Raw genomic sequence first — 25,521 nt, 5'->3', positions numbered from 1 at the left:
ATTCTATGGATTCCTACACGATTTCTTCCAAGGAATTGTGCATGTATTCCGTCAGAGATTCGCCCAGGAATTCTTCCAGCAATTCCTTAAGAAATGCCTCAAGAACTTTGTCCTGCGATTTTTTCAAGAATTCTTCCAGAGTTTCCTTCAAAGATTCCTCCAGGAATTCAGGCCAAACATGTCTAAAGGTCCTATCTGCAGAAGAGAGGCTCTATTTGGTTTCCCTCTCTTTCGTTAATATCTCAGCTGTTTATTTGTGTTATGATTGTCTCCTTGCATTGAATGATGGTCAAACCAATCGTCTTTTGATTTGTACTACAAAAGTAGTTGAAAAGTGTATCGCAATAATTGAAAGAGAAAATGAACGAAGAGAGCCTCTCAAATGCAGATAGGACCTATTGAAATGTTTGGCCCGAATTGGTCTAGAGATTCATCTAGGAACTCCAGCAGTTTCCCTGAAGATCTTCCAGGGATTTCTCCAGAAACTTTTCCAGTGCTTCCCCCAAAAATTTTTCAAAGAGTTCCTCCAGGTATTTGTCCAGGAACTCCCCCAAGGGTTCCCCTAAGGACCTCCCCCCCCCATGGATCCTTCTAGGGATTCTTCCAGGAATTCCTTCTATAGAATTTGTGCAGGAATTTCTCCGTGGAATCAGAATTTCGTCCTGGAAATCTTCCAATCTTCTCCAAGAGTTCATCCAACAATTTCTTCAGAAATTTATCCAAGAATTCATCTTGGGCTTCCTCCAAGAATTCCCCTGTAAACCCTCCAGGAATGTATTTAGAAATTTATCCAAAGACTTTCCTAGGAATCCCTCCAGGGATTTTTCCAGAAATTCCTCCAAGGATTTGTCAAAGAAAAATCTCTGAGGATTCTTCCTGGAATTCTTCCAGAAGATTCTCTGGAAATTTATCCAAAAAATCTTAGAGAATTCTTCAAGAAATTTCTCTAGAAATAACTCCGGGAAATGCTCCGGAATTGTGGGATTGACTTCCAGAAAAACATCTAGGAATTTCTTCAGAATTTCCTCTGAGAACTCTTTAAGAAATTCCTAAGAAGATTCTTTAGAAATTCCTCCAGAAACACTGCCAGAAATTTCTCTGTGAATTTCTCCATTAGATCCTCGATGAGTTCTTCCAAAAATTTCTGCGGGCATTCCTGAAAAAAATTCGTCGGGAATTTCACTAGAAATTCCTTCGGAAATTTCTCCACAAACTTCTCAGGGAAATCTTTTGCAAAATTCCTCTGGAAATTCTTAAAGATATCCTTCTAGAAATTTCTCCGAGAATACTTCTAGAAAGTCCTCTGGGAAATCTCCTTAATTTTTTTTTGGCAATTAATCCAGAAATTCCCGCGAAAATGCATTAAGAAAGTTCGCTGGGAATTCCTCCAGAAGTTCCTCCGCAAATTTCTCTCCAAAAAATCCTCCAGAAATTTCTCTAAAAATTTCCTCGGGAATTTTTCCAGAAATTACTTCAGAAGTTCCTCCGTGAATTTCTCAAGAAACTCCTCTGCGAAGTCCTCTAGAGACTCCTACGGGATTTCCTCCAAGAATCTCTTCAAAAATTCTTCGGAAATTCATCAACAAAATCCTGAGGGAATTCTTACGATAATTCCTGCACAATCCTGTGGGAATTCTTCCGGGGTTCCTCCTGAAATTCCTCCATGAATTCCTCCAGCGATTCCTTCAGGAATTTCTCCAAAAATATTCAGGAATTCTTCCAGAAGTACTTCTGGAAATTTCTCCAGAAATTCATCTGGAAATTTATCCATCAAAGTCTTCGGGAATTCTTCAAGAAATTTCTCTGAATTTTTTTTTCCGGAAATTCTTCAAGAAATAACTCCGGGAAATTCTGGGATTGACTTCTAGAAAAACATCTAGGAATTTCTTTAGAATTTTCTTTGAGAACTCTTCCAGAAATTCCTCAGAAGATTCTTTGGAAGCTCCTCCAGAAATACTTCCTAAAACTTCTCTGTGAATTCCTCCATAAGATCCTCGGTGATCTTTTCCAAATATTTCTTCGAGAATTCCTGAAAAAAATTCGTCAGAAATTCCACCATGAATTCCTGCGTGAATTTCTCCACAAACTTCTCAGGGAAATCTTTCGCAAAATTCCTTTGACAATTCTTAAAGAAATCCTTTCAGAAATTTCAGAAAGCCATCTAGGAAATCTCCTTAAAATTCCTTTGGCAATTAATCCAGAAATTCCCGCAGAAATGCATAAAGAAAGTTCGCTGGGAATGCCTTCAAAACTGCCTCCGCGAATTTCTCAAGAAACTCCTCAGCGAGGTCCTTCAGAGACAAACAATTTCTCCAAAAAATCCTCCAGAAATTTCCACGGGAATTTTTCCAGAAATTATTCAGGGAATTTTTCCAGAAATTACTTCAGAAGTCCCTCCCCGAATTTCTCAAGAAACTCCTCTGCGAGGTCCTCCAGAGACTCCTCAGGGAGTTCCTTCAAAATCTCTCCAAAAATTCTGCGGAAATTCATCAACAAAATCCTGTGGGAATTCTTCCGAGAATTTCATGGGAAATTTTTAAAGAAATTCATCCAACGGGAAAACCTCCACAAATTCCTCTGCAAATTTATATTGCAACTGCTTTGGGAATTCATTAAGACATTACTGCTGGAATTCCTTCATAAGCTCTTCTGGAAAATCTTCAAGAAACTCTTCCGTGAGGTTCTCCTGAAACTCCTCCGGAATTTCTTCCAAAACTACCTCCGCGAATTCTTCTAGAAATTTCTCCAGGAATTCTTTCAGAAGTTCTTCTGGGAATTCCATTCAAAATTTCTCTTGAAATTCTTCCAGAAAGTCTTCCAAGAATTCCCCTATAATCCTTCCAGGATGAATTCAGAAATTTCTCATATGACTTTTCTAAGAATCCCTCCAGGGATTTTTGCAGATATTCCTACAGGGGTTTCTCCTGAAATTCCTCCATAAATTCCTCCAGCGATTCCTCCAGCAATTTCTCCAGAAATATTCAGGAACTCTTCCACAAGTACTTCAGGGAATTCCTCCAGAAATTCTTCTGGAAATTTATCCATCAAAGTCTTCGGGAATTCTTCAAGAAATTTCTCTGGTGTTTCTTCTCCGGAAATTCTTCAAGAAATAACTCCGGGAAATTCTACAGAATTCTGGGATTGTCCTCCAGAAAAAAATCTGGGAATTTCTTTAGAATTTTCTCTGAGAACTCTTCCAGAAATTTCTCAGAAGATTCTCCCCCACAAATACTTCCAAAAACTTCTCTGTGAATTCCTCCATAAGATTCTCGGTGAGTTCCTCCAAAAAATTCTTCGGGAATTCCTGAAAACATTTCGTCAGAAATTCCACCAGGAACACCTGCGTAAATTTCTCCACAAACTTCTCAGGGAAATCTTTCGCAAAAATCCTCTGAAAATTATTAAAGAAATCCTTCCAGAAATTTCTCGGAGAATACTTCCAGAAAGTCCTCTGGGAAATCTCCTTTAAATTCCTTTGGCAATTAATCCAGAAATTCCCGCGGAAATACATCAAGAAAGTTTGCTGGAAATTCCTTCGCGAATTTCTCAAGGAACTCCTTTGTGAGGTCCTCCAGAGATAATAATTCCTCAAAAAAATCCTCCAGAAATTTCTTCGGGATTTTCTCCAGAAATTATTCAGGGAATTCTTCCAGAAATTACTTCAGAAGTTTCTCCGCGAATTTTTCGAGAAACCCCTCTGCGATGTCCTCCAGAGACTCCTCTGAGAATACCTCCAGAAATTCTCCGGAAATTCATTAACAAAACCCTGTGGGAATTCTTCCGAAAATTTCACGGGAAATTCTTTAAAAAAATCCATCCAGCGGAAAAACCTCCACAATTCCCCTGTAAATTTATCTTGAAACTGCTTTGGGAATTCATTAAGACATTACTGCTGGAATTCCTTTATAAGCTCTTCCGGAAAATCTTCAAGAAACTTTTCCGTGAGGTCCTCCTGAAACTCCTCCGGAAATTCTTTCAAAACTTCCTCCGGAGATTCCTCTACAAATTTCTCCAGGAATTCTTCCAGAAGTCCTTCTGGAAATTTCATCCAAAATTTCTCTGGGAATTCTTCCAGAAAGTCCTCCAAGAATTCCCCTGTAATCTTCCAGCGATGTATTCAGAAATTTCTCCAATGACTTGTCTAAGAATCCCTCCAGGGATTTTTCCAGAAATTCCTCCAGAGGTTCCTCCAGAGATTCCTCCAGGAATTTCTCCACAAATTTTCAGGAATTCTTCCAGAAATACCTTCAGGAATTTTTCCAGAAGTACTTCTGGGAATTCCTCCAAAAATTTCTCTGAAAATTTATCCATCAAAGTCTTCGGAAATTCTTCAAGAAATTTCTCTTGATATAACTCCGGGAGTTCCTCAAAGAATTAATCTGGAAAATCCTCCAGAGTTCTTGGATTAACCTACAGAAAAACATCTAGAATTTTTTTTTATTTTTTTCTGAGAACTCTGTGTATTCCTCCATAAGATTCTCGGTGAATTCCTCCAGAAATATCTTCGAGAATTTCTGAAAAATTTCCATCGGGAATTCCTCCAGGAATTCCTTCGGAAATTTTTTCCTAAATTTCTCAGGGAAATATTTCATAAATTCCTCTGGACATTCTTAAAGAAACCCCTACACAAATTTCTCCAGGAATACCTCCAGAATGTCCTCTAGGAGTTCTCTCTAAAATTCTTTTGGGAATTATTCCAGAAAATCCCGCGGAAATGCATCAAGAAATTTCTACGGGAGCTCCTTCAGAAGTTCTTCCGCGAATTCCTCAAAAACTCCTTTGCGAAGTTCTCCAGAGACTCCTCCGGAAATTCCTCCAAAAATTACTTCAGAAATGTCTTCGGGAATTCCTCCAAAAATTTCTCTGGAAGTTCCTCAAAAAAAATCCTAAGGGAATTTTTCCAAAAATTCCTTAACAATTTCCTCAGGGAATTCTTCCGAAAATTACTCTCGAAATTCTTAAAGAAATCCATCCATCGAAAAAAAAAAGCTCTACGATTTCCTCTGGAAATTTATCTAGAAATTCCTATGAGAATTCATCCAGAAATTCTTTTGGAAATTCATTAAGGAATTACTTCGGGAATTCCTTCAAAAGCTCTTTAGGAAAATCTTCAAGAAACTCTGCCGTGAGCTCCTCCCGGAAATTTCCGGAAGAATTCTTTAAAAAATTCCTCCGGAAATCCTCCGGAAATTTCACAAGAAATTCTTCCAGAAGTACTTCTGGGAGCTCCTTTGAAATTGCTCCGGGAATTCCTTCAGAAACTCGTCAGTAAAATTCCACCCCAGAATCTCCTCTGAAAATACCTCCATTAATTATGCTACGGAAACGGCTAAGCAGTCTCGAGGAAATCAAACGATACTATTTGATTTGACCCAACGTTTCGACCACTTTTTTGGTCTTCTTCAGGGGTTCTGGAAGGTTTATTGTATAGTTTTTTGTACTTTAAAATTAATTAATCTAACTTACAAATTTTCTGCATAGAACTGTCGGGCTCTGGTTAACTATTTTGTACATCGAGGTGGTGAAGTAATGATTCGTAGCTAATCTTTAATTTCTCGTCACTGTACAAAATAGTTAACCAGACCCCGACAGTTCTATGCAGAAAATTTGACGAAAAACAATAATAGCGATTGTAAGTTAGATTAATTAATTTCAAAGTACAAAAAACTATACAATAAACCTTCCAGAACCCCTGAAGAAGACCAAAAAAGTGGTCGAAACGTTGGGTCAAATCAAATAGTATCGTTTGATTTCCTCGAGACTGCTTAGCCGTTTCCGTAGCATAACTATCTCATTCAGTCGAACCCTCGTAATCCATACCTCCACTAATTCCTCAAGAAACTCCTTAACAATCTCCTCCAGTAATTTATCAGGGAATTTCTCAAGAAGTTCCTCTGGGAATTGCTCCGGAAAGTCCTTCAGAAAATCCTCCATGAATTCCTTCAGAAACTCCTTCGGAAATTCCTCCAGAAAATTTTCAGGAAGTTTTTCCGGAAAATTAAATCGAAAATTAATCTCGGAACTCCCACAAAAATTTCTCCGGAATTTCCTCCAGATGTCGCTCTGGACATTCCTTTAGAAATTCCTGAAATATTCACGGGAATTTCTCCAGAAATTTTCCGTAAATTCCTCTAAAAATTACTCAAGGTATTGCTCTAGAACTTTATTCGGGGATTCCTCTAGAAATTCTTCCAGAAATTGCTGCAGGAGTTTGTCTGGGAATTTTGCAGAAATTCCTACGGGAATCCCTCCAGAAATTTCTACATAAATCCCTCCAAACATTCTTTCGGGTATTCGTCCCAAACATCCTCAGGTAATTCTTTCAGAAATTCGTTCGGGAAGTCTTCTCGAAATTCCTCTGGAAATACCTTCTAAAAGTACCCTGACGGTTCTTCTAGGAATTCATTTTGAAATTAACCTAGGAATTCTCCTGGGAACTCCTCCAGAAGTTCTTTCGCGAATTTCTCAAGAAATTCCTCCTGGCTTTAATCTTAAAATACCTCTACCAATTTCTCTGAAAATTTCCCTGAGAATTAAGCCAGAAATTCTTCCGGGAATTTATTCAGACATTCCACTGGAAATTCTTCCACAAATTTCTCTGGGAGTTTCTCTAGAAAATTACCTAGAGAATCTGAATTTATTACGGTACGGGTTTGGGCCGAAGGGTCTCAGATTTCCATGAAACTTTTTCCACAGGCAGGGTTCATGGATATATGAACAAAAAAAAAAATTGAGAAAAAATCAGGGCCCGGAAAACTCATGTGGATTTTTTTTTGTTTTGCCCTGACACTACTTACTTGGAAAAATCATACATCAAGAACAAAGTATCGTAGAAACAAAGTTTTTTTAAGAAAATAAAAGCAAATTTTCTCAGGAATCGAAAAAAAATGAACTGGAAAAAGTTTTCCAAAAAAATATCCAGGGTTGATAAAAAATGGAAAGAAAAATAGGAAAAAACAATGACCGAACTCGTGAGAAACTTAATATATAATATTTGTATGGCCAATTTTGTGAACAATGTCCAAATGAGCCATATAAGCCTTTTCTTTGAAAAAAAAAATAACTCAAGAACAAAGCCTCTTAGAAACAAAGTTTTTAATAAAGAGCAATCTCTAGCAAGCGTTTAAATTGAGAGAGTTTCAATTTTCGTGAGTTGAAGATAGATACATTTATACCTACAGAGAAACACACAACACGTTTCAGAGGAAATTGATCAGTCTGACTGTAGTAGCTCATTATATGTAACAAACTACACTAAGCTCATAATGACATTGATCACTCACTCTACCCGCATATCGCCCAAGAAGAAACCTCACTAATCAATCATCATTAACCATGTATCGTGTGCATCAATTAAGAGTAGGAAGCTAAGTGAAATTGAGTGCTGTGCCCAGTAGCGATATAGTAAGAGCACCATCTGGTACTCACCTAGTCCCTACATCCGAGTGAGGAAGCCAAATTAACATAATCGTCGAAGGGAAGCAAGTCCCTTCCCACCTTGCGTCATTCATCACATATCATCCTACCAGTTTTCATCTCGTTTCCCTTCCCTCGTAATTTCCGTAGATTAGCTATAAGTTGTGTTGTTTTGTCAGCTGGGACCACATCAGGTCCACTCAGCCCTCCGGTGGCCAATTACTTATAATTAATCCGTAACCCGTCGTAGACTAATCCACTAACAAGTTTTTTTCTTCTTCTTTTTCTCCTCCTTCTCCCGTTCGGATGATAACCCTTCACTCACCACCACTTACCGTGTGACACGCTTCAATTTGCATCGGGATTTACACTTTGCGCGCTGGACACCTGGTCTTTTTTTTCTGTCGGACTTCCGTTCACCAACTTGGGTGGTTTGATCGTCTCACACTCTTTGTCTTTTTTTCATTTCCCTCTTCTTCCTGCTCTGTCAATCACCCTCTGACAAACGCTGACGATGTCCCTTGACCATGTGTACCATGACCCTCCACTGATCCACGATTGAATGACTTGGGAACGCGGACTTCACTTCCAACTGTGTGCGGGGGGGGCCTAATCTGTATCAACACCTGCCCTTTCTCACATTTCGATCCCATCGACGGTGAAATCGAAATCTCGCGCCTATCCCGTTTCACCCTTTGTTTCCCGCTATAAAACACAGATCTATGCTTTCCAGATGCGGGGGTTCGCTGATATCGCGGCGCCACGTGGTCACCGCTGGACACTGCGTTGCCCGGGCGACACCTCGGCAGGTCCACGTGACCCTCGGGGACTACGTGATCAACTCGGCCGTCGAACCGCTGCCGGCCTACACCTTTGGGGTGCGCTCGATCAACGTCCATCCGTACTTCAAGTTCACCCCGCAGGCAGATCGCTTCGACGTGGCGGTGCTCACGCTGGAACGTACCGTGCACTTTATGCCACACATCGGTAAGACACCCGTGGGTGGGGGCGGGACCGGTACTAGCTTCCCCTTTCTAGGAAATTCGTAGCGTTTATGAGTGATCATAAATTTTGTCGTGTTTAGTGATTAATTCTTAAGATGAACGAAAAACACCTTTATTCATAATAACACTATTCAAAATTAAAATAATCACTAGTTATTGGTAGTTTGTCCATCAACCAGTCAAAATGAATATCTTAATCATTAATCATGAATCATGATCAAGTTTCTAATTTGTCATAAGTGCTCTGAATCAGTCCACATCACACTCTAATATATTTACTGTAGAAATGCAGGCATAAATATTGGAAAGGAAGATTTTTGACGAGTTTTGAACCAAGATGTCTATCGTGCTTACAATGATTCCATAATGCAATATGACTTTGTAGATATGATGATCCTGCATTTAAATAACTGCTTTTTTTCTAGGCTGAACATTATATTTAATCTCAAAAGAAAAGTGACTCAGAATCATGCTCTTGGTTTTTGTTTTTCTCAAAGTAATATTGGCCGGATAATCTGCCCAACAGACACCCGAACGACCCAGATCTAGCAACTGTGGTGTTGGGGACCGTCTCCTATAGGCAAAGTAGAGAACAAGACTACACCCCGATCCATTGAACACATTCTTACTGCCGCCAGACCATACATCCCTCCGGAACCACCAAGAAGGCATTGGTTCACAGCGGGGCTAGTGCATATCGCACCTTCAAGGTTAGCTGCGTAACTTGCAGCAATGAACATCGATGACTCGCTTTTGAGGAGTCCACCATGGTAGCATGCTGTTGCTCAGCCAGTTTCCCGAGTGGTTCTTACCATTCCCTTTGTCCTCGGAAGGTAGGTAGGGTCGACATGCCCGCTTCTAACTGCACAGTAAGTGTCAAGAACTGATATCGCGTGCTTAACTATTCGACCTTCCCGTAAGTAAGGCTCTATCAGCTTACATAGGGTCTACACCTGCCCCGGACCTTTCCGAGGATCCCTTTCCAACCGCGGGCTCGGATCCAATCCAGTACACCGATGCAACGACAGCAACACCACCAGGGTGTTCTCCCCGACGGCACTAAATCGCTTAATGGTCGATTTGGATCGAAGGGCACCGGTATGACCTATGTAGCCGACTTCGAAACCTTCGACCACATCTTGTATAGCGTCCATTCTACGAGTCCACGTGCCACCTCCTATGTAGCTCCAAGACGATGTGGGTGATAGCCGTTGAAACGGTATAGCCTCATCTCTACACATCCTCTGGACTAGGTTGTCCAGAGTCGTGTGCTCCCCGCATGTGGCAAGCAAGCGGTCACGTATTGTGCGAAAACGAGGACACCAGAACAAAACATGTTCCGCCGTTTCCTCTAAACCAACACATACCGGACACTCGGGAGAACCCGCATGACCGAAACGGTGCAGACATTGTCGGAAGCAAGCATGATCAGGTGGAATGTTACTTCCTCATGGCGCCTGTTAACCCAACGATCTACCCTCGAAATCAGCCTGTGTGCCCACCTTGCTTCGAAGCACTCTTTGTCCTGACCCCAGCTTACCACGGTAGCTTTCTGTACTAATCGCCGTGGCCCAAACCAGGCCATACCTTAGTATGGCGTAGCGATACTAGCCAGAAGCTTGCGCTTACTGACATACACCTCAGAGCTATTGAACATCATCCGGGACAGTGCCACTATTGCTGTGGAGGCTCTTTTACAGTCGTAATCAACGTGGTTACCGAAGGTAAGCTTATCGTCGATCATCACCTCCAAATGTTTGACGAAGCACTTTAAAGTGATAGTGCAATCGTCTACACTGATCAACGCTTGCTGCTCCGACTTTCGGTTGTTCACAACCACCTCAGTTTAGTGGTGAGCCAATTCCACTTTTCTGAACCTCATCCACTTCTCCACAACTGCGATCGAGTGGGCAGCAGTCAATTTCACTTCTATGATCGATTCACCGAAGGCCTCCAGCGTAATGTCGAGGATGATCTTCTCGAGCACCTTCCCGCGGTAAGCATTTTTGGTCTATCTGCCAACTGATCTCCGGTAGTTTCCCGCCTTTAGCAATAGAACCAGGCTCTGCCGCTGTCCAAATATTTCTGCATAGCAGACCTGCAAATCTCAGGAGCCTCTGCAATTGAGGCCAGGTTCGTAACTCCGTCCAGACCTGGGGCTTTACCTACGCCAAAGGTTTTTGCCTTCCCCGCAAGTTACTCATCGTCAGACCCCAGCTGTCCTACGAAAGGAGGCCAAGGCCAAGAAAAAAGTCCATCGATGGCCTCCTCCAACATCTCTAGGGAATGATCTGTAGAAGACATTACACTTCTTGTCTTGGCGTCATGGTGGCCATCACCCCACGGATCCGCATTGACAGTCCGATAGAGCCCCTCAAAGTCGCTGCACTCCTTATGTCACTGCATCGTCCACCCGTAGGCAATCGCTTGAGTCCTCTAGTAAGCCAGTAGGGTGGACTTGTCTAGCCTTGGTCATATCGTACGCATGCGAAAGCATCGCTACCAGCTTGTCCTCGCCTTGTCCTAGTAGGTTTCACTCACGGGCGGAGCATCTCCCTAAATACTACGTCGTTGATGTATGATGTCTTCCATCACCGAGAGCTTGGCCTTGGCATAGCCAGCACTTCCTCTACCCGATGTTATTGTAAGTGACACTAGTGAACCACCAGTGGTAGTCATAGTGAGTGTGGCCATCGTTTACCCTCTAGTTCGAACTAATTGTTAGGCCAGAACTACACAAGGTAACGTCAAAAATCGACTCCGAACCACTCCGACTGGTACTCTTGGTACCGACTTTAGCCAGCTTGACATCAAGCATGGCCAGTGCCTCTAGCAGAATCTGACCCCGCTGGTTCATGAGACGACTTCCCCATTTTACGGCCCAGACATTGTAGTCACTCGCCATTACCACCAGCCTTCGCCCTATCAGCACGGTCGTTATACAGTTCAGCATCTGTGTGAAATGTTCGATAGACCACTGTGGAGGCGTATAACAACTACAGAAGCAGATCCCGTTTAATTTGGCGACCTTGGAGCCCTCATAGGTAGTAGACACCAACTCCTGGACAGGGTATTTACCCTCGTCCATATAGCCGCCATTTTTCTGGACTCTTCCGAGACCCAATTGCCATTACCGGCGGGTACTCGGTTTGGGTCCGCTATGATGGCGATATCCGTCCCCCACTCAGAAACCGCCTGACAAAGCAGTTGCTGAGCTGCGTCATAGTGGTTTAGTGTTACGCCTTGTTTGAAGGCTGGACACCTTGAATCACCCGTTGGGTGCCTGTTGTTCACGGATTTCCCTAAACAAATCAAACACGTGGGTGGACTCGTGCAGCCTTGTGCCTGATGGCCTCTACCTCCACATCACCCTCACAGCTTGCTCCTGTCAGGGCCTTTAAAATCCCATGATTTGTGTCTTGGCTCTAGACACCTGAAGCAAGCCTCTGGTGACCTCCGTGTAGGGTCAATTGGTGTACTCTGCCCACCTTAAGCTACCCAGTTTAAACCCTTTGAAGCCGGTTTATTTTTCAAACGTTATTATAGAGTTTTTTTACGTATTTCTTCGGTTTTAATGCTCGACATCATAAAAAGCGTAGAATATGATGCAACATATTTTTCTTTATGTCCTAGGTCATCCAAACTGCTCTTGAGCTTAGATCCTAAACTCCATGGGTGTGGCGGTAACATCTTCCATTATATAAAGCTACGATTTGTAATGTATCATGTCCAGGAAGTCTTCTTAAATTAGTTCATTTGACAGTATCATATCTGTTGGGATATCCTTGGTCATCCAAACTGTTCTTGAGTTTGGATCCTAAAGTCTACGGGTGTAAAGGTAGCTTCTTCCATTATACAGAGCTACGATTTGTAGTCTATCATGTCCAGTAAGTCTTCTGAATGTTCAATGGACACCATCAGATCAGCTGGAGTCAACCAAACTATTATAATATTTGAAATCTAGCATCTGGGTTTTTTTTAATTACCGTGGTAAAATCATTCACTTAACTTTCATATTGTATGACTACATCGTAGTAGACGATATCCCGATGTTTTCTTGCGACGAACTTTGCTTATTCGCAAAAGTGTTCGAGTGAACTCGCAAAGTGTCAATTGAGTTCGCATAATTGCGTACTGCGATGATTATACGACTTCGCTTGGTACTTTTCTAATTATGTCAGTTTAACCCGCATTGGTGTACAAACTAAATCGCATAAAAGTGAAAATAAACTCGTTCAAATATACATACAAACTCGCATAAGCTAGAATCGTTTTAGTTGGCATATTGCGATGTGATATGTGATAAAAATGAAAAAAGTGCTGTTGGAGTGCCAAAAAGCTACAAGAAAGTGAAAAGCCATGATTATGGTTACAATACAAGTTACAAAGGCATCATTTTTGTTTTGTTGACCTGATGATTAACAATAGGTGGTGCTAGCAAGACAAGAGTAGTGGTTACTGTGCGAGAAATCATGCTATATCATTTTGATCTCCAGATAGCCTGCCGAACACGTACAGCGCACGGAAACCATGTTCATTCCAACAAGCACTGAGGTGAGTTAGAATGTCATGACAATCAATCAGTGTGTTTCATAAGTAGTGTTTGGTGTTAAGTGTGAAGTACGGCTCGATAATCCAAAGGTTATTAGTTCGATACTTTTTAGATTTTTTTATTTTGAATATTTTTAAGTCGCATAAGATGCTATATTACGTCGCAATAGTGCATACCGTGCTTCGCATAAGATATCGCTGAAGTTGTGAATTTCAGGGTAGTTTTGCTGACCTGGAATATCCATATAGTGTCTGCAAAAGACATTTCGAATTTAACCCTTCAGCGCGCGCGCCGTTGTAAAAAGTAAAACACTACCAAAAAACTTCGCTTGTCGTATACAGCGGGAGCGCGGTGCAGTTTCAGCTGCTTGATGGCGCGCATCCTGAAAGGTTAAAGAACTTCACGGATTCCGTATACAATGCTGTTATTATTGCGAAAACGATGTGCCACAAAAGTTTAGCAGTGGCTTAGTTTCTCCAACAGCTGGGAGAATAAAAACGGCAAAAACACATACAATTATTATTGTAGATTTGAAGGACTTCATTGAAGGACAGATTGGATGACCCTGAATGTTTAAAAGGTTTGAAATAATAACTAGTAGAGTTCAATTTGGTCCATTAACCGCGTTTGATTGTGCAACATTACTCAGTATAGGAAATATGGCTCCTATTACGTCTGTAGACCCGAAGTTTTGAACTCCAAGGTAGTTTGGTTGACCTGGAATATCCTTATAGTGTCTCTAAATGACATTTGAGATTTCAAGAGCTTCACGGATTCCAGTAGATTATGCAATGCTATTATTTACGGCAAAAATACATGAAATTATTATTGTAGATTTGAAAGACTTCATTATAGAACAGTTTGGACGACCATGAATGTCCCAAAGGTTTATAATAATATCTATTAGACTTCTGATTGAGCCCAGTAACCATGGTTTTTTATCTGTATTAGCGAGATTTTTAGCCCTAGGCTAGTTCATCTCGGGACCCACGCTTTACTTCCCTTCCGAAGGAAGAACTCACATTTTGTGAGTTTGTCGGGAGTGGGATTCGATCCCAGGTCCTCGGCGTGAAAGTCACGTGTATTAACCATCACACCAGATCCGCTCCACAGTTAACCATGGTTGATTATACAACGTTTCTCAGTATAACAGATATGGTTGATGTTACGAGTGTAGATCTGAAGTTCTGAACTCCAAGGTAGTTTGGCTGACCTGGAATATCCCTATATAGGGTAGAAGCTTCAGTTTTGGCCAGTCCGGAGCTTTGGCCATAGTGCGGTATTCAGCCTGTAACGATCTAAATTGGCATAAATTTATGTTTTACTCGTTGATTCTAATACAATAATATGATTGCAGTTGTTAGAACCATACATTTTGATTAAAAACTGGAAGAAAAAAATAATTTTCCCTAAAAAATCAGCTCCTATATATTTTATTTGGCCTGGGTGCTACTAATTTGGCCACTGCCATAAGAAATACATGTGATTGGGCAAAATAGAAACCAAAGCTGAGAATATGGCCAAAACTGCGGCAAGGCTTCTATTTTGGCCAGTGCCACTTTTAATACAAACATCAAGTATTAGCTTGATTTCTGCATTTTTCTAATAAAATATAACACAAAACCTTTCATTCAACACATTGGTTGTTTTTATTGGATTATTTGTTATTTTTATAAAAATGATTTCCCTTAGACTGGCCAAAACCGGTGCCCGCACCCTAGTGTCTAAAAAATACATTAGTGATTTCAGGGAGCGGACCTGGTGTGATGGTTAATGCACGTGACTATCACGCCGAGGACCTGGGATCGAATCCCACTCCCGACATACTCACAAAATGTGGGTTCTTCCTTCGGAAGGGAAGTAAAGCGTGGGTCCCGAGATGAACTAGCCTAGGGTTAAAAATCTCGTTAATACAGACATTAGTGATTTCAAGAGCTTCAGGGATCCCAGTAGATTATACAACGCTACTATTTATGGCGTTAACACATACAATTATTGTTGTATACTTAAAGAACTTCACTATGGGACAGTTAGGAGCACCTAGAATATCCCAGAATATAAAACACCTTTTGATATTCTTGACGATGGTCAAATGAACAAACAAAAATCAACGTAACTCATATAAAAATGTATCTTTTAAAACAGCTGGTATGCCAATTATTTCGTTTCTCCAAACTTCATGGTGTTCAGGATGTTCCAGGTTGTCAATTAAGTCTCATATACAAATATTTTACCGAAGACAGTGTTCTGTTTTATTAAATGTGTAATTTTAAACAGCCGTTTCTATATTTGGGGTCATGACCCCTCCGGCTCCAAAGGGTTAACAGATTGTTAGTGTCCTACACAGACAGCTGTACTACGGCTACCTATATCCCTGCCGGGTCCTTGCATAGCCTAACGGCTGCGGTGGCCACTTACACCTTACACTGTTGCCGCACTGCTGTGAAGAGTTCTTCCACATCAGTCGTCTAGGTTTTTCAGAGTCGCCTCCGTTGTAAGAGCCCTCTCTGGCCTAGGACTTCTTCCGTCAGACTTTTATAGGCAACGCCCTTGTGCTCCTTGTCGCTCTTGAGCTCGAGGATCATTTCACCTGTACGAGTACGGTTAATACTGCGTACGTCGGCTCCCAAATCCACGAGCTTAGCGTGTGTCGCTCCTCATCGTCTTCAAAACTATGGTCCAGGAGGCGTCCTTCACCTGATCTGCCCTAACTTGTGGTTGCTGAAAAACTATCAATGGTTGCAACCCCCTGTTCCCTTCAATCAGAACCGACCTTTTCAGGCCCACCCTTCTCATCTTTCCGGGACGCCAGGCTGGGGGCCGACTTGCCAGCTTTGCTGCCGACTTTCGACGTTAACAGACGCCCAATCTTGCAGTCGTCATCGGGTAGCTCCTCGTTTGACGACTGCCTCACACGCTTCTGTGATTGCTTGTAATAAGCAATCGCATCCGCTACAATTTTGGGGCTACCTGCGACGGCCGCTATCTGAGTAGACTTCGGAACCTTCGACTTTACGGGTTCTGCTGCTTCCGCCGTTGCCATGAGGTTCTCATGCACTTGCTTGGCTGCCATCGTTGACTAGCGAAGTTTCAACAGGGCTTGCTTGAGGTCCTAACTGATGTTAGTCCTCGAGAACGCAAAGTCAATGATGGAGTCAAGCTGCTACGCAGCCACCTCCTTCGCCTCGCAGAGAATCCATCTCTATTTTTATCGATGACCCATATCAACTACATTCTATCCCCTATCTCATCGATTGCGTTTTTGACAAGCACACATGCTCGAGGCATGACACAGTACAGATCAATGAATTCAGAGCATTCTCTCAAATCGCCACTAGCTAAGTAGATTGCGCTAGTTATCAAGTAAAACTTTGAGCTGTTTCTTAGGTTAAGAAATGGATTCGATAAACCGTAACTGTTCCCCAATTTACTGTACCCACAACTTTGATTGCATTCGAGACGAAAGCCATGTAAACATTTGAATGATTTAGAGCAAAACTCGTCAATCGTCGTCCTTACAAGTACTGGTTCATTATTAAGGGGGAAGCTGGGACCAAATCGACTGCTTTCTTTTCAATCAAATTGGAAAATCTTCATGCGAATAATTGTACACAAGGGTTACCTTCAATATCTTCGATCTGTTTATACGTTAAATTTTATCATTCGTCCGCATTGCTCATATTATATTTATCCACATTTTGCACTTTTCATCTTCATGCATTCATAAAACCAATCATTAAACTCACTCATCCACCATTTACTGCCCATTGCATAAACCACCCATACTGTTGTGAATATTTCTTAAAAACCTTCCTCTTCTCGGTGTGAACCTCGGTGTGTTTTGATTCCTTTCCGGGACTACTGTTTTCCCCCTTCTTTCCGCAAAACTACCCACGAAAAAAAAAACCGACAACAACAAAAACCAACCACTCCCCACCTCAAAAAACCCACCGCGTCGTCCCGTTGTGCAGCACCCATCTGTCTACCGGAGAAGAACGAAGATTTTCTAGGCAAGTTCGGCTGGGCGGCCGGCTGGGGTGCACTGAATCCCGGTTCGCGACTGAGACCAAAGACGCTGCAGGCGGTTGACGTTCCTGTGCTGGACAACAGGTGAGTCCTAACTGTTGTTGCGATCTAGCTAGCATCTCTAGAACAGTGCGTTGCAACGCAACCAACGCCAACGGGGTTTGGGATCACGGGGGATCATTTAACTTTCTTTTTGTTACGTGTATGAAATGCAGAGTTTGCGAAAGGTGGCACCGGTCGAATGGGATCAACGTGGTGATCTATCCGGAGATGCTGTGCGCCGGCTATCGGGGCGGCGGCAAGGACTCCTGCCAGGGCGACTCCGGCGGGCCGCTGATGCACGAGAAGAGCGGACGGTGGTATCTGATAGGTGAGTGTGTGTGTGGGAGATGAACTCAGCGTTCCTTTTCCTAAAATAAATAAATTAACAAATAAGTAGATATACAACCGAAATAAAAAAAGGAGAGGAGGAAGAAATGAGAAGACTTGACCTCTTCTAAAACCGTTGAAATTTTTTTTTATTTCTAATTATTTCTTGAGTTCACAAAAGGTTACATTAAGCTGCTGAAAATAAAGTAATTAGGTTCACAAAAATACGCAAAGAGCTTCTTTCAAACTCAAATACAAAGTTTAGTTTAAAGTTATCACCGTAATTGTGACCAATTTCAAATTGTTTCTCAAAGGCCCCCTAGAAGTTCTTATGAAGATTTGAAAACAACGTAAACTAAACTTGGCCATTATACTTTATGTCGCACGAATTTTTTAGCTGATCGAAGACGAACTTGGTGATCTAGTGGCTACCGTTTCAGATTCATATGCAGAAGGTCCTGGGTTCCATGGTCTCCTACTTTGTCTCTTTCTGTCTAGGGTCTGGGAACATTTGGGCAGGGGGACCTATTTTGGCACTTGTTGCTATAATTCAGCCAATTTTTAACCAATTGCATGGACTTTTAGGACACGGTGAGATAGCTACAGTATCTAGCCATGAACAAACAAATGATGTCCCAGACCCTACTTTCTCTATACTTTTTTCTTTACCTACTCATCTCATGTATAAACGTATGTTCATAGTTATCGTTAGAACTAGAAATGGACTGAAAAATGAAAGTCGTTTCCCTTCCTTCCAACTTTTACAGTACAGTGTAAATCTATCTTGTAATGCCTTCACGTAATGCAACTAGGCGAATTGTGCCGCTTTACAGTAATCGTCATACAATCTATCAATATACGACTGGCACCTACGTACCAATGTGTGAACCCCTATGCAAAAAATAAACATCTTCCAACAAAACCCCGACTTCCGTATGAACTAGTGCAGATACAGTGAATTCCGCAGTATGTTGGCAACGAGCGATTGCAATCATCACTACTTTCTCCATCCACATAAAAACATGACAAAAATTTTTGAAGGGGTGGGGGGGGGGGGTTTAGAGCAAATAGTCATAATAAAAATTGTATCAGCTTTATTTCCTGAGATTCCAATTGATTCCCCTGGAATTCCTCTCGTGACAATTTCCCACAACTAATTTAGAGGTGCTCTCAAGGTTCCTTCCTTGCGTTTCTTTAGTAATTAATCTCGGGATTTTTCACAGGATTCCTCCCAGGTTTCCTTCATGGACTTCTTCTAACATTCCTCCGGAGATTCTTCTCAGCATTCCTACAGGTATTGCTTTCGTGAATCTTTCTGACTTCCATGAAGGATTTCTGGGTGTTCTTGGGAAGTAATTAGGGATTTTTTTCTGCTTCTGAGATTCTTTTTGCGAATCCTTTTAGAATTTCATCCAATCCCAGATGGGTCTTCAGGGAACTTTCCCGGAATTCTTCACTTCAGGAATTTATTTCCGAAATTCTCCATCTTCAAGAGATTTCTCCAACGGAACTTATTCAGGGATTCATTTAGGAAATTCTCCCAGTATTCTTAAAGAGACTCCTTATGAAGTCTTACATAAAATCCAGGATTCCTTTAAATTTACCTCCCGAGAAACCTCCAAATACTTCTCTTAGATTTCTCCATTAAATTCCTCCAAAATTTTCCAGGGATTCCTCACAGAATTCCATCAGGAACTCCTCCAGAGTTTGCTCGTGAGACTCCTTTTGGGATTTTCCCAGAGATTTCTTGAAGGTTTTTTCAGGGTTTTCATCAGCAAATCTTTATGGATTACGTATTTGGGATTCTATCTGGGGTCATTACAGGGATTTTCGCCGGATTTTTTTTTGAGAAATTCTCCCAGAGATTTCTATAAAGAATACCTCCATGGATTTCTTCTGAAATTCCTTTCAAGACTCTTCCCAGGATTTATATAAAAATTCCTTACGTTATACCTCCCGAACATGTTTCCTAGATTTCTTGAAAGATTATGTCAGGGGTTTCTCCTGGAAATCTTTCACGGCTTTCTTCAATACGTTTTATGTAGGATTTCATCTACGATTCCATGAATTCTTCTAAAAAAACCTCTCAGAACTTCTCTATAAGAATTCTTTTGTGAATTTTCTCTGAGTTCTTCCGAAAATTCCTTTCGGCAGGGATTCCTTCCGGGATTTTACAAGATATTCGACCAGGGATTACTTCTGGATTTCTCCAGGGATTTCTCAAGGGATTTTTCAAGGAGTTTCTCTCAAATTTTCTTCAAATATTTCTCCTGGAAATCCTCTCAAAATGTCTCCCGATACTTTACCTCCTGGATTTGCATAGAAATATCTCTCAAGATTCCTTTAAGGACTTTTTTTCAGGAATTCCTCCTGAAAATCTATCATGGAGGTTCTTTTTGGATGTCCATCTGTGATTATCCCATGGATTCTTCCAAAAATTCCTCTCAGAATTTCTCCAAGAACTCCAAGAATCAAGTTTTCATTATGGATTTCATCGGGACTTATTTTCTAGGTTCCTTTAAGAATTCCTTCCGATATTCCTTGCGTGATTTCCCAAAGGAATACTCCCGGGATTTTAACATAGATATCTTGATTGAGTCCTCCGTGGATTCTATCAGGGATTCCCTTCTGAAATTTCCTCGGTGATGTCTTTCATGAATCTGCAAGGATTCCCCCCGAGATTTCTCCTGAATTTCTCCTGGGTTTATTCCATGGATTCTTTCCAGAATTCTGAAATTACTGCCGGGATTTCCCGGTATTTCCTCAGGAATCTGAAGTTTTTTTTTTTTTTGAAGTTTGTTCAAGAATATCTCTAGTAGTTCCATCAGAGATTCCTCCATGGGTTTCTTAACAATCCTCAACGAATTTCTTCAGAGATTCCTCCAGAAGTTCCTTCAAGGATTTGTCAACAATTCTTTTCTAGGAATTCTTTAAGAGATTTTCCAGGCAATCTTTGAGGGATTTCCTTTTAAGTTTTTTGGGGGATTTCTCCAGACATTTCTTCAGGGATTCCTAAAGGAACTCCTACTAGGATTCATCCAGGAATTCCTTCAAGGATTCATCCTAGATTTCTTTGATCGATTTCTTCTGGAATTCCTTGAGAGACTACTCTTGGAACTCCTTTTAGAGATCTCTCCAGAGTCTCTTACAGGAATTTCTCTAGGAACTATTTAGAAACTCCTTTAAGAATTTCTTCTAGAACTCTTTGTGAAATTTTCCCGGCATTCCGTGAAGAGTTCCTTTGTATATTTCTTTATACATTTCTCCAGAAAATCCTTCAGAGCAGGGAGAAATTAGTACAAGAATTCCTCGGGATTCCTCTAGGAACTTCTTTTTGAATTCCGCAAGGAGCTTCTTCAGGGATTCCATTAAGAATTTCTTCTGGAAATTATCCAGAAATTGTTGCAGGGATTTTCCAAGAAATCCTAGAGGAGAGAAGAGAATTGGAATTGCTGGAGAGGTTTCTCCAGGAACTCCATCAAGAATTTCTTCATAAACTCTTTCAGGAATGTCAGGTCTAGGAATTTTCCCCGCAATTCTTTCAAAGATTTCCCCAGGGAATTGTTCAGTGATTTATCCTAAAAGTCTTTGAGGGGTTTTTTCCTGGAATTCCATTATGGATTTCTTCATAATCTGCTTCAGAGATTCTTCCAGGAAATCCTTCAGCAGATATTATGTCAGGAGTTTTGCAGAGATTCCTCCAGCGACTTCTTTGAGATGGATTTCTGCTGGAGATTTCTATAGGAACTCCTTCAGTGATTTCTTCTAATATTCCTTCAGAGATTTCTCCAAGAACTTCATCGTAGATTTCTCCAGGAGCGCATCCCGAGACTCATTCTGGGATTCCTGTTTTTAGTGCTTGCCACACGATATACACATGCAGAATGATCATTTACAGAGGACGCTCTCAGTGAATATCTGTGGAAGTGATCAAGAACACCAAGCTTAAAAGCAAGCTTTGTCCTAGTTGAGGCGTTACATCAAGAGGAAGAGCAAGTCCTGATGAATTCATTTTTAACGACCAAGGTATTCCGTACTACCGACAACGATAATGGAACTATGTTGATATTTATTCGGCTCTCTATGTGCTCTGTTAACGACTACTACCAATCATCAAGCGGTGGAGAGATAAGCTGGAATTTTACCAACGATGGTGTGAACGCGGGGTTCGAAAACGGGTGGGCATCAGAAATGAAACTGGCTTGCAATCCTCTTATAAATACTAAATACTTTACTTACACGTTTACTATGCCACTGGTGGGGATGTGGGGATAGTCTAAGTAAATATAAATTACGACGATCCGATGTTCAGAATGAACAAGTTGGTGTACAGAATGGCTTTAGTGTCTGAAATTGTCAATTGTTCAGTGACATTGATGAATTTCAGTTAACTGAGCCTGCTTGATCTATTGAACCTAGTCTTTCACCACAAGCTAAATCTCACTCCAATTTTAGGTATCGTCTCGGCGGGATACTCCTGTGCCACTCGGGGTCAACCCGGTATCTACCATCGCGTCGCCAATACCGTGGACTGGATTTCACACATCGTGCAGGTGTCACAGCAACAGCAATAGCTTAGCCAAAACAGTGTAGACGAGGCGTCCCAAGCAGAGAAGAGAACCTGAGGAGAAAGCACCAACAGTCACCCACACACTTCCACAAGCAGTGAGGAGCAAGAAAATGCACCTCAATCACCCTCCTGACCAACAAACGCACGAACACATTTCAATCCGGCGTGAGCTGTTGATCCTTGATCCTTTGCTTTCCGGTGTTAGTTCTATTTATGAAACGTTGAAGCGAGTTTTACGATTTGAGAGAATCTTGAACAAAAGCAAAAATTATTTATGTATTTATTGATATTTCCTGGTGCACTTTGAAGACAAGCTAGACGTATTTATGCTGAAACCCTTCTCCAGCCTTCGGTTCTATCCTGCTGTAGCGCAAGATCTAGTGCTTCTGTAAAGTTAAACCATACTTTATAAACGAGTAAAAAAAACCTGAATGTGATATATGTACTGATGATGAGAGGACCCTGGGTGTACTAGCCAATAAAGTAACAAACAAATAGAGAAAGTGAACAAAACACCCACCAAGCGAGGAATCTGAATATGAGTTATAAATGAAACAACACTAATAACATGTTTCTGTGAAACTGTTCAATTAGTCTGAACCCTGTACGTAATAATGCAACAAAAGGAAACAACACAAAATGTCCTAAACTTAAAAAAACAAAACCTATCACTTACTATACAGTTTTCCTGAGAGCACCAGCCGTGAAGGCCTTGCTTTCAGCGCAAAAGATGAGGAGCACACGTGCCAATCTGTACCGCTTAAGAGACGACCAGTCGAATTCTTTATGTACATAGAAGAGCTATCTCTAACCTATCTGACCTTAATTTCACACGACCTTCTTTCCGGGTTGGCTTTTCCGGAGCCACCCGCACACCCACACGTAGGTATATCTGCCCTTTAGTCGCTTTTAATGGAGAGGAAAAATGATTAGTAGATAGCTCGCAATCGCTACGCGACTGAAACTAACGAAAAAAAGTTGCAACCGAAAAAAAAAACAAAAAACTCGAACAGCTATCAAACTAGAGTAGAAGGGAAGGAACATCCCGCCAAGATTGTTACCAGCATGAATATATGTATTTTGTAATAAAGATGAAAACAAACGAAAACAAGGCCGAACTGTCTTTAAGTGGTGGATCCGAAATGCCGATCAGATGATAGTCGCTATCTAGGAAAAGTCATTAAGACTTACGCTGAATACCCGGAGGAATTCCTGATGAAATCTCTAGGAATTTGTTGCTGAAACCAAGCCAATTTTATTGTTTCCTTGCTTATTTGATAAAAGGAGTAGAACCACTTTTGTTGGGTTATTTTGATTTATATGAATGAAAAGAGAAGGCTTTTCATTTGAAGTTGAAAATGTGTTGGCAGCTATTTTGAATTTGGCCGCCATTATGAATGCTTAATACAAGTTTTAAGGCTTGCTTTTCATATTAGGCAGTCAATGAACCTCACCTAATGAGCATCTGTAATTTCTGGTAACATGTTGTTCCTTGCAGATTTATTTATAGAATTTATTCTCCTCTCCACTCAAACTCCAAATAATCTTATCTTATACTGAAATAAATTTTGTTGTGGAAACTGCCGATTCCATAGTAAAATTAATAACCGTACCTCTGATTCTCAACCGACAACAAAATCTGTGAAGTTCACTGAAATATGCTTAAAGTAACAATGCATTACAGTAAATTTGACTGAAAGCGTAGTAGCTTCAACATCAAAATATTGTTGTTTTTTCCTGGACACCCATCTTACAACACAGTATGGTTAAAAATACGATGTCCAGCTGTTAAATTAAGATTATTACCAACAGCACTGCTAGTTAAACTGACAGTGTTCTAGTGGAATTAAATGAAAATTGTTGTCGGTTGAGAATCATAGGTACGGTTATTAATTTTACTATGGAATCGGTAGATTCCACAACAAAATTTATTTCAGTGTAGGTGAAATGTTTCAGCACCGGCGTATTTCAGTGTCGATCAGAGGGTTCAGTAGCACCTAAACAATAGTAACTCTTTAATGCTACTGGTGCTTACTTTTTTTTGCATTCGTAGTAAACTCGAACCTCCATTTAGGTAACGAGTCGGAACTGCCTGAATAGAATTTTCATCTAAATGGATTCAGTTTATTACCTTAATGAATTTCAAGGTTGCAAAGAAGTTTAAGAAGGGCAAGTGGCTTGCCCATGCAAAGGGGAGGGGGTCAAGGCTGTCAAATGTAAAGGGAGGGGGGGAGTCAGAGGGGTTTTCAGGCGTTTCACGAGGTTTCAGAGGGCTTTCAGGGGGCTTCATATGCTCTCAGTTGAACTTCATGGAAGTTTCAGAGGCGTTCCAAATCGTTTCAAGACATTTCAGGGTGTTTCAGGGGCGTTTTAAGTGGTTTCAGAAGGCTTCACAGGCTTCCAGGTGCGTTTCAAATCGATTTCATTTGTTTTTCAGAGGCATTTCAGGAGGTTTCAGAGAGGTTTTATGGGGCTTCAGAAACTCAGGTGAATTTCACGGAGGTTTCATGGGGGTTTCAGAGGTTTTTGAAAGCGTTTCAAGGTGTTTCAATGCGTTTCAGGGCGTTTCATGGCCTTTCAGGAGGTTTAAGGGTGCCTTCAAGGGGTCGCAGGTGAATTTAACGGAGGTTTCATGGGGGTTTCAGAGTCGTTTCAAAGCGTTTCAAGGCGTTTCAATGCATTTCGGGTGATTTCACAGGGGTTTCTGGAGGTTTCACAGGGTTTTTAGGGGACTTAAGAGGCTCGCAGGTGAATTCCACGGAGGTTTTAAAAGTTTTTTAGAGACATTTCAAAGCGTTTTAATGCGTTTCAGGAGGTTTAAGAAGGCGTTTCAAAGTGGCCGTTGCGTGAAGTCTTTGTTTTCCAAGAAGATAATATTGTAGAAAAAAGGAAAATATATAATTGTAGGTCACACTTGTCCCTTAAACGTTTGAATATTTCCTGAAATTCCTGAATAGAAATTACATATGACTGAATAACTGTGGACATCTAAGGAACGATCCAATTCACCGATTGGACCGATTTTTCACAAAACAGGCCATAACTCAGAAACAAATAGATCCTGCAAGTTTCTGGTTTACTATTCAAAAATATTTTATTAAAAATTTTTAGCAAGTTCGGGTACAGTTTTTTCCGACTTTTCTTTATAAATTTTCACAACGGTGGAATTTTTTGTGGAAAACTTTTCCTAATTCATTTATTTTTATTCCTGAGAAAATTTGCCTTCATTTTCATAAAAAAAACTTTGTTTCTACGATGCTTCATCCATGAGTTATAATTTCATGGCACAAATGGCACATTTGGACATTTTTCACAAAATTGGCCATAACACAAAAACGAAAAAAAAGTGCATTCCAAATATGTCAGCGATTTAAGCTTGTGAAATTACCTTCTTAAAAATTTTTTTTTTTAATTTTACACGAGTTCGGACATAGTTTTACCGACTTTTCTTCACGCATTTTCGCAACTGTGGAAAATTTTGAGGAAAACTTTTTCCAGTTCATATTTTTTTAGATTTCTGAGGAAATTTTCTTCTAGGGGATAACAGGAATTTCCACCTGAGTTTTTCGGTTAAATAGGCGACC

General features: G+C 40.9%; 1 protein-coding gene across 6 annotated transcripts in view; it reads left to right on the top strand.

Annotated features, from left to right (window-relative positions):
- Positions 1-23,049, top strand: part of LOC109417777 (uncharacterized) — a 234,448-nt gene extending 211,399 nt beyond the window's left edge. For 4 of the 6 annotated variants that reach the window (XM_062850315.1, XM_029853197.2, XM_029853196.2 and 1 more), the window contains 4 exons: positions 8,150-8,403; positions 16,944-17,082; positions 17,214-17,368; positions 21,823-23,049. In XM_062850315.1, coding sequence (XP_062706299.1) covers positions 8,150-8,403; positions 16,944-17,082; positions 17,214-17,368; positions 21,823-21,941 — 667 coding nt within the window. In that variant the 3' untranslated portion in view covers positions 21,942-23,049. Of the gene's footprint in view, positions 1-8,134; positions 8,404-16,943; positions 17,083-17,213; positions 17,369-21,822 lie in introns of all 6 variants that reach the window. The other 2 variants (XM_062850316.1, XM_062850317.1) reach the window with 1 other exon arrangement.
- The last annotated feature ends 2,472 nt before the right edge of the window (positions 23,050-25,521 follow it).

Source organism: Aedes albopictus, chromosome 2 (assembly GCF_035046485.1).
Source record: "Aedes albopictus strain Foshan chromosome 2, AalbF5, whole genome shotgun sequence".
NCBI lineage: Eukaryota > Metazoa > Arthropoda > Insecta > Diptera > Culicidae > Aedes > Aedes albopictus.
Note: the sequence above shows the minus strand (reverse complement) of the source record. Positions and strands in the feature narration are given on the sequence as shown.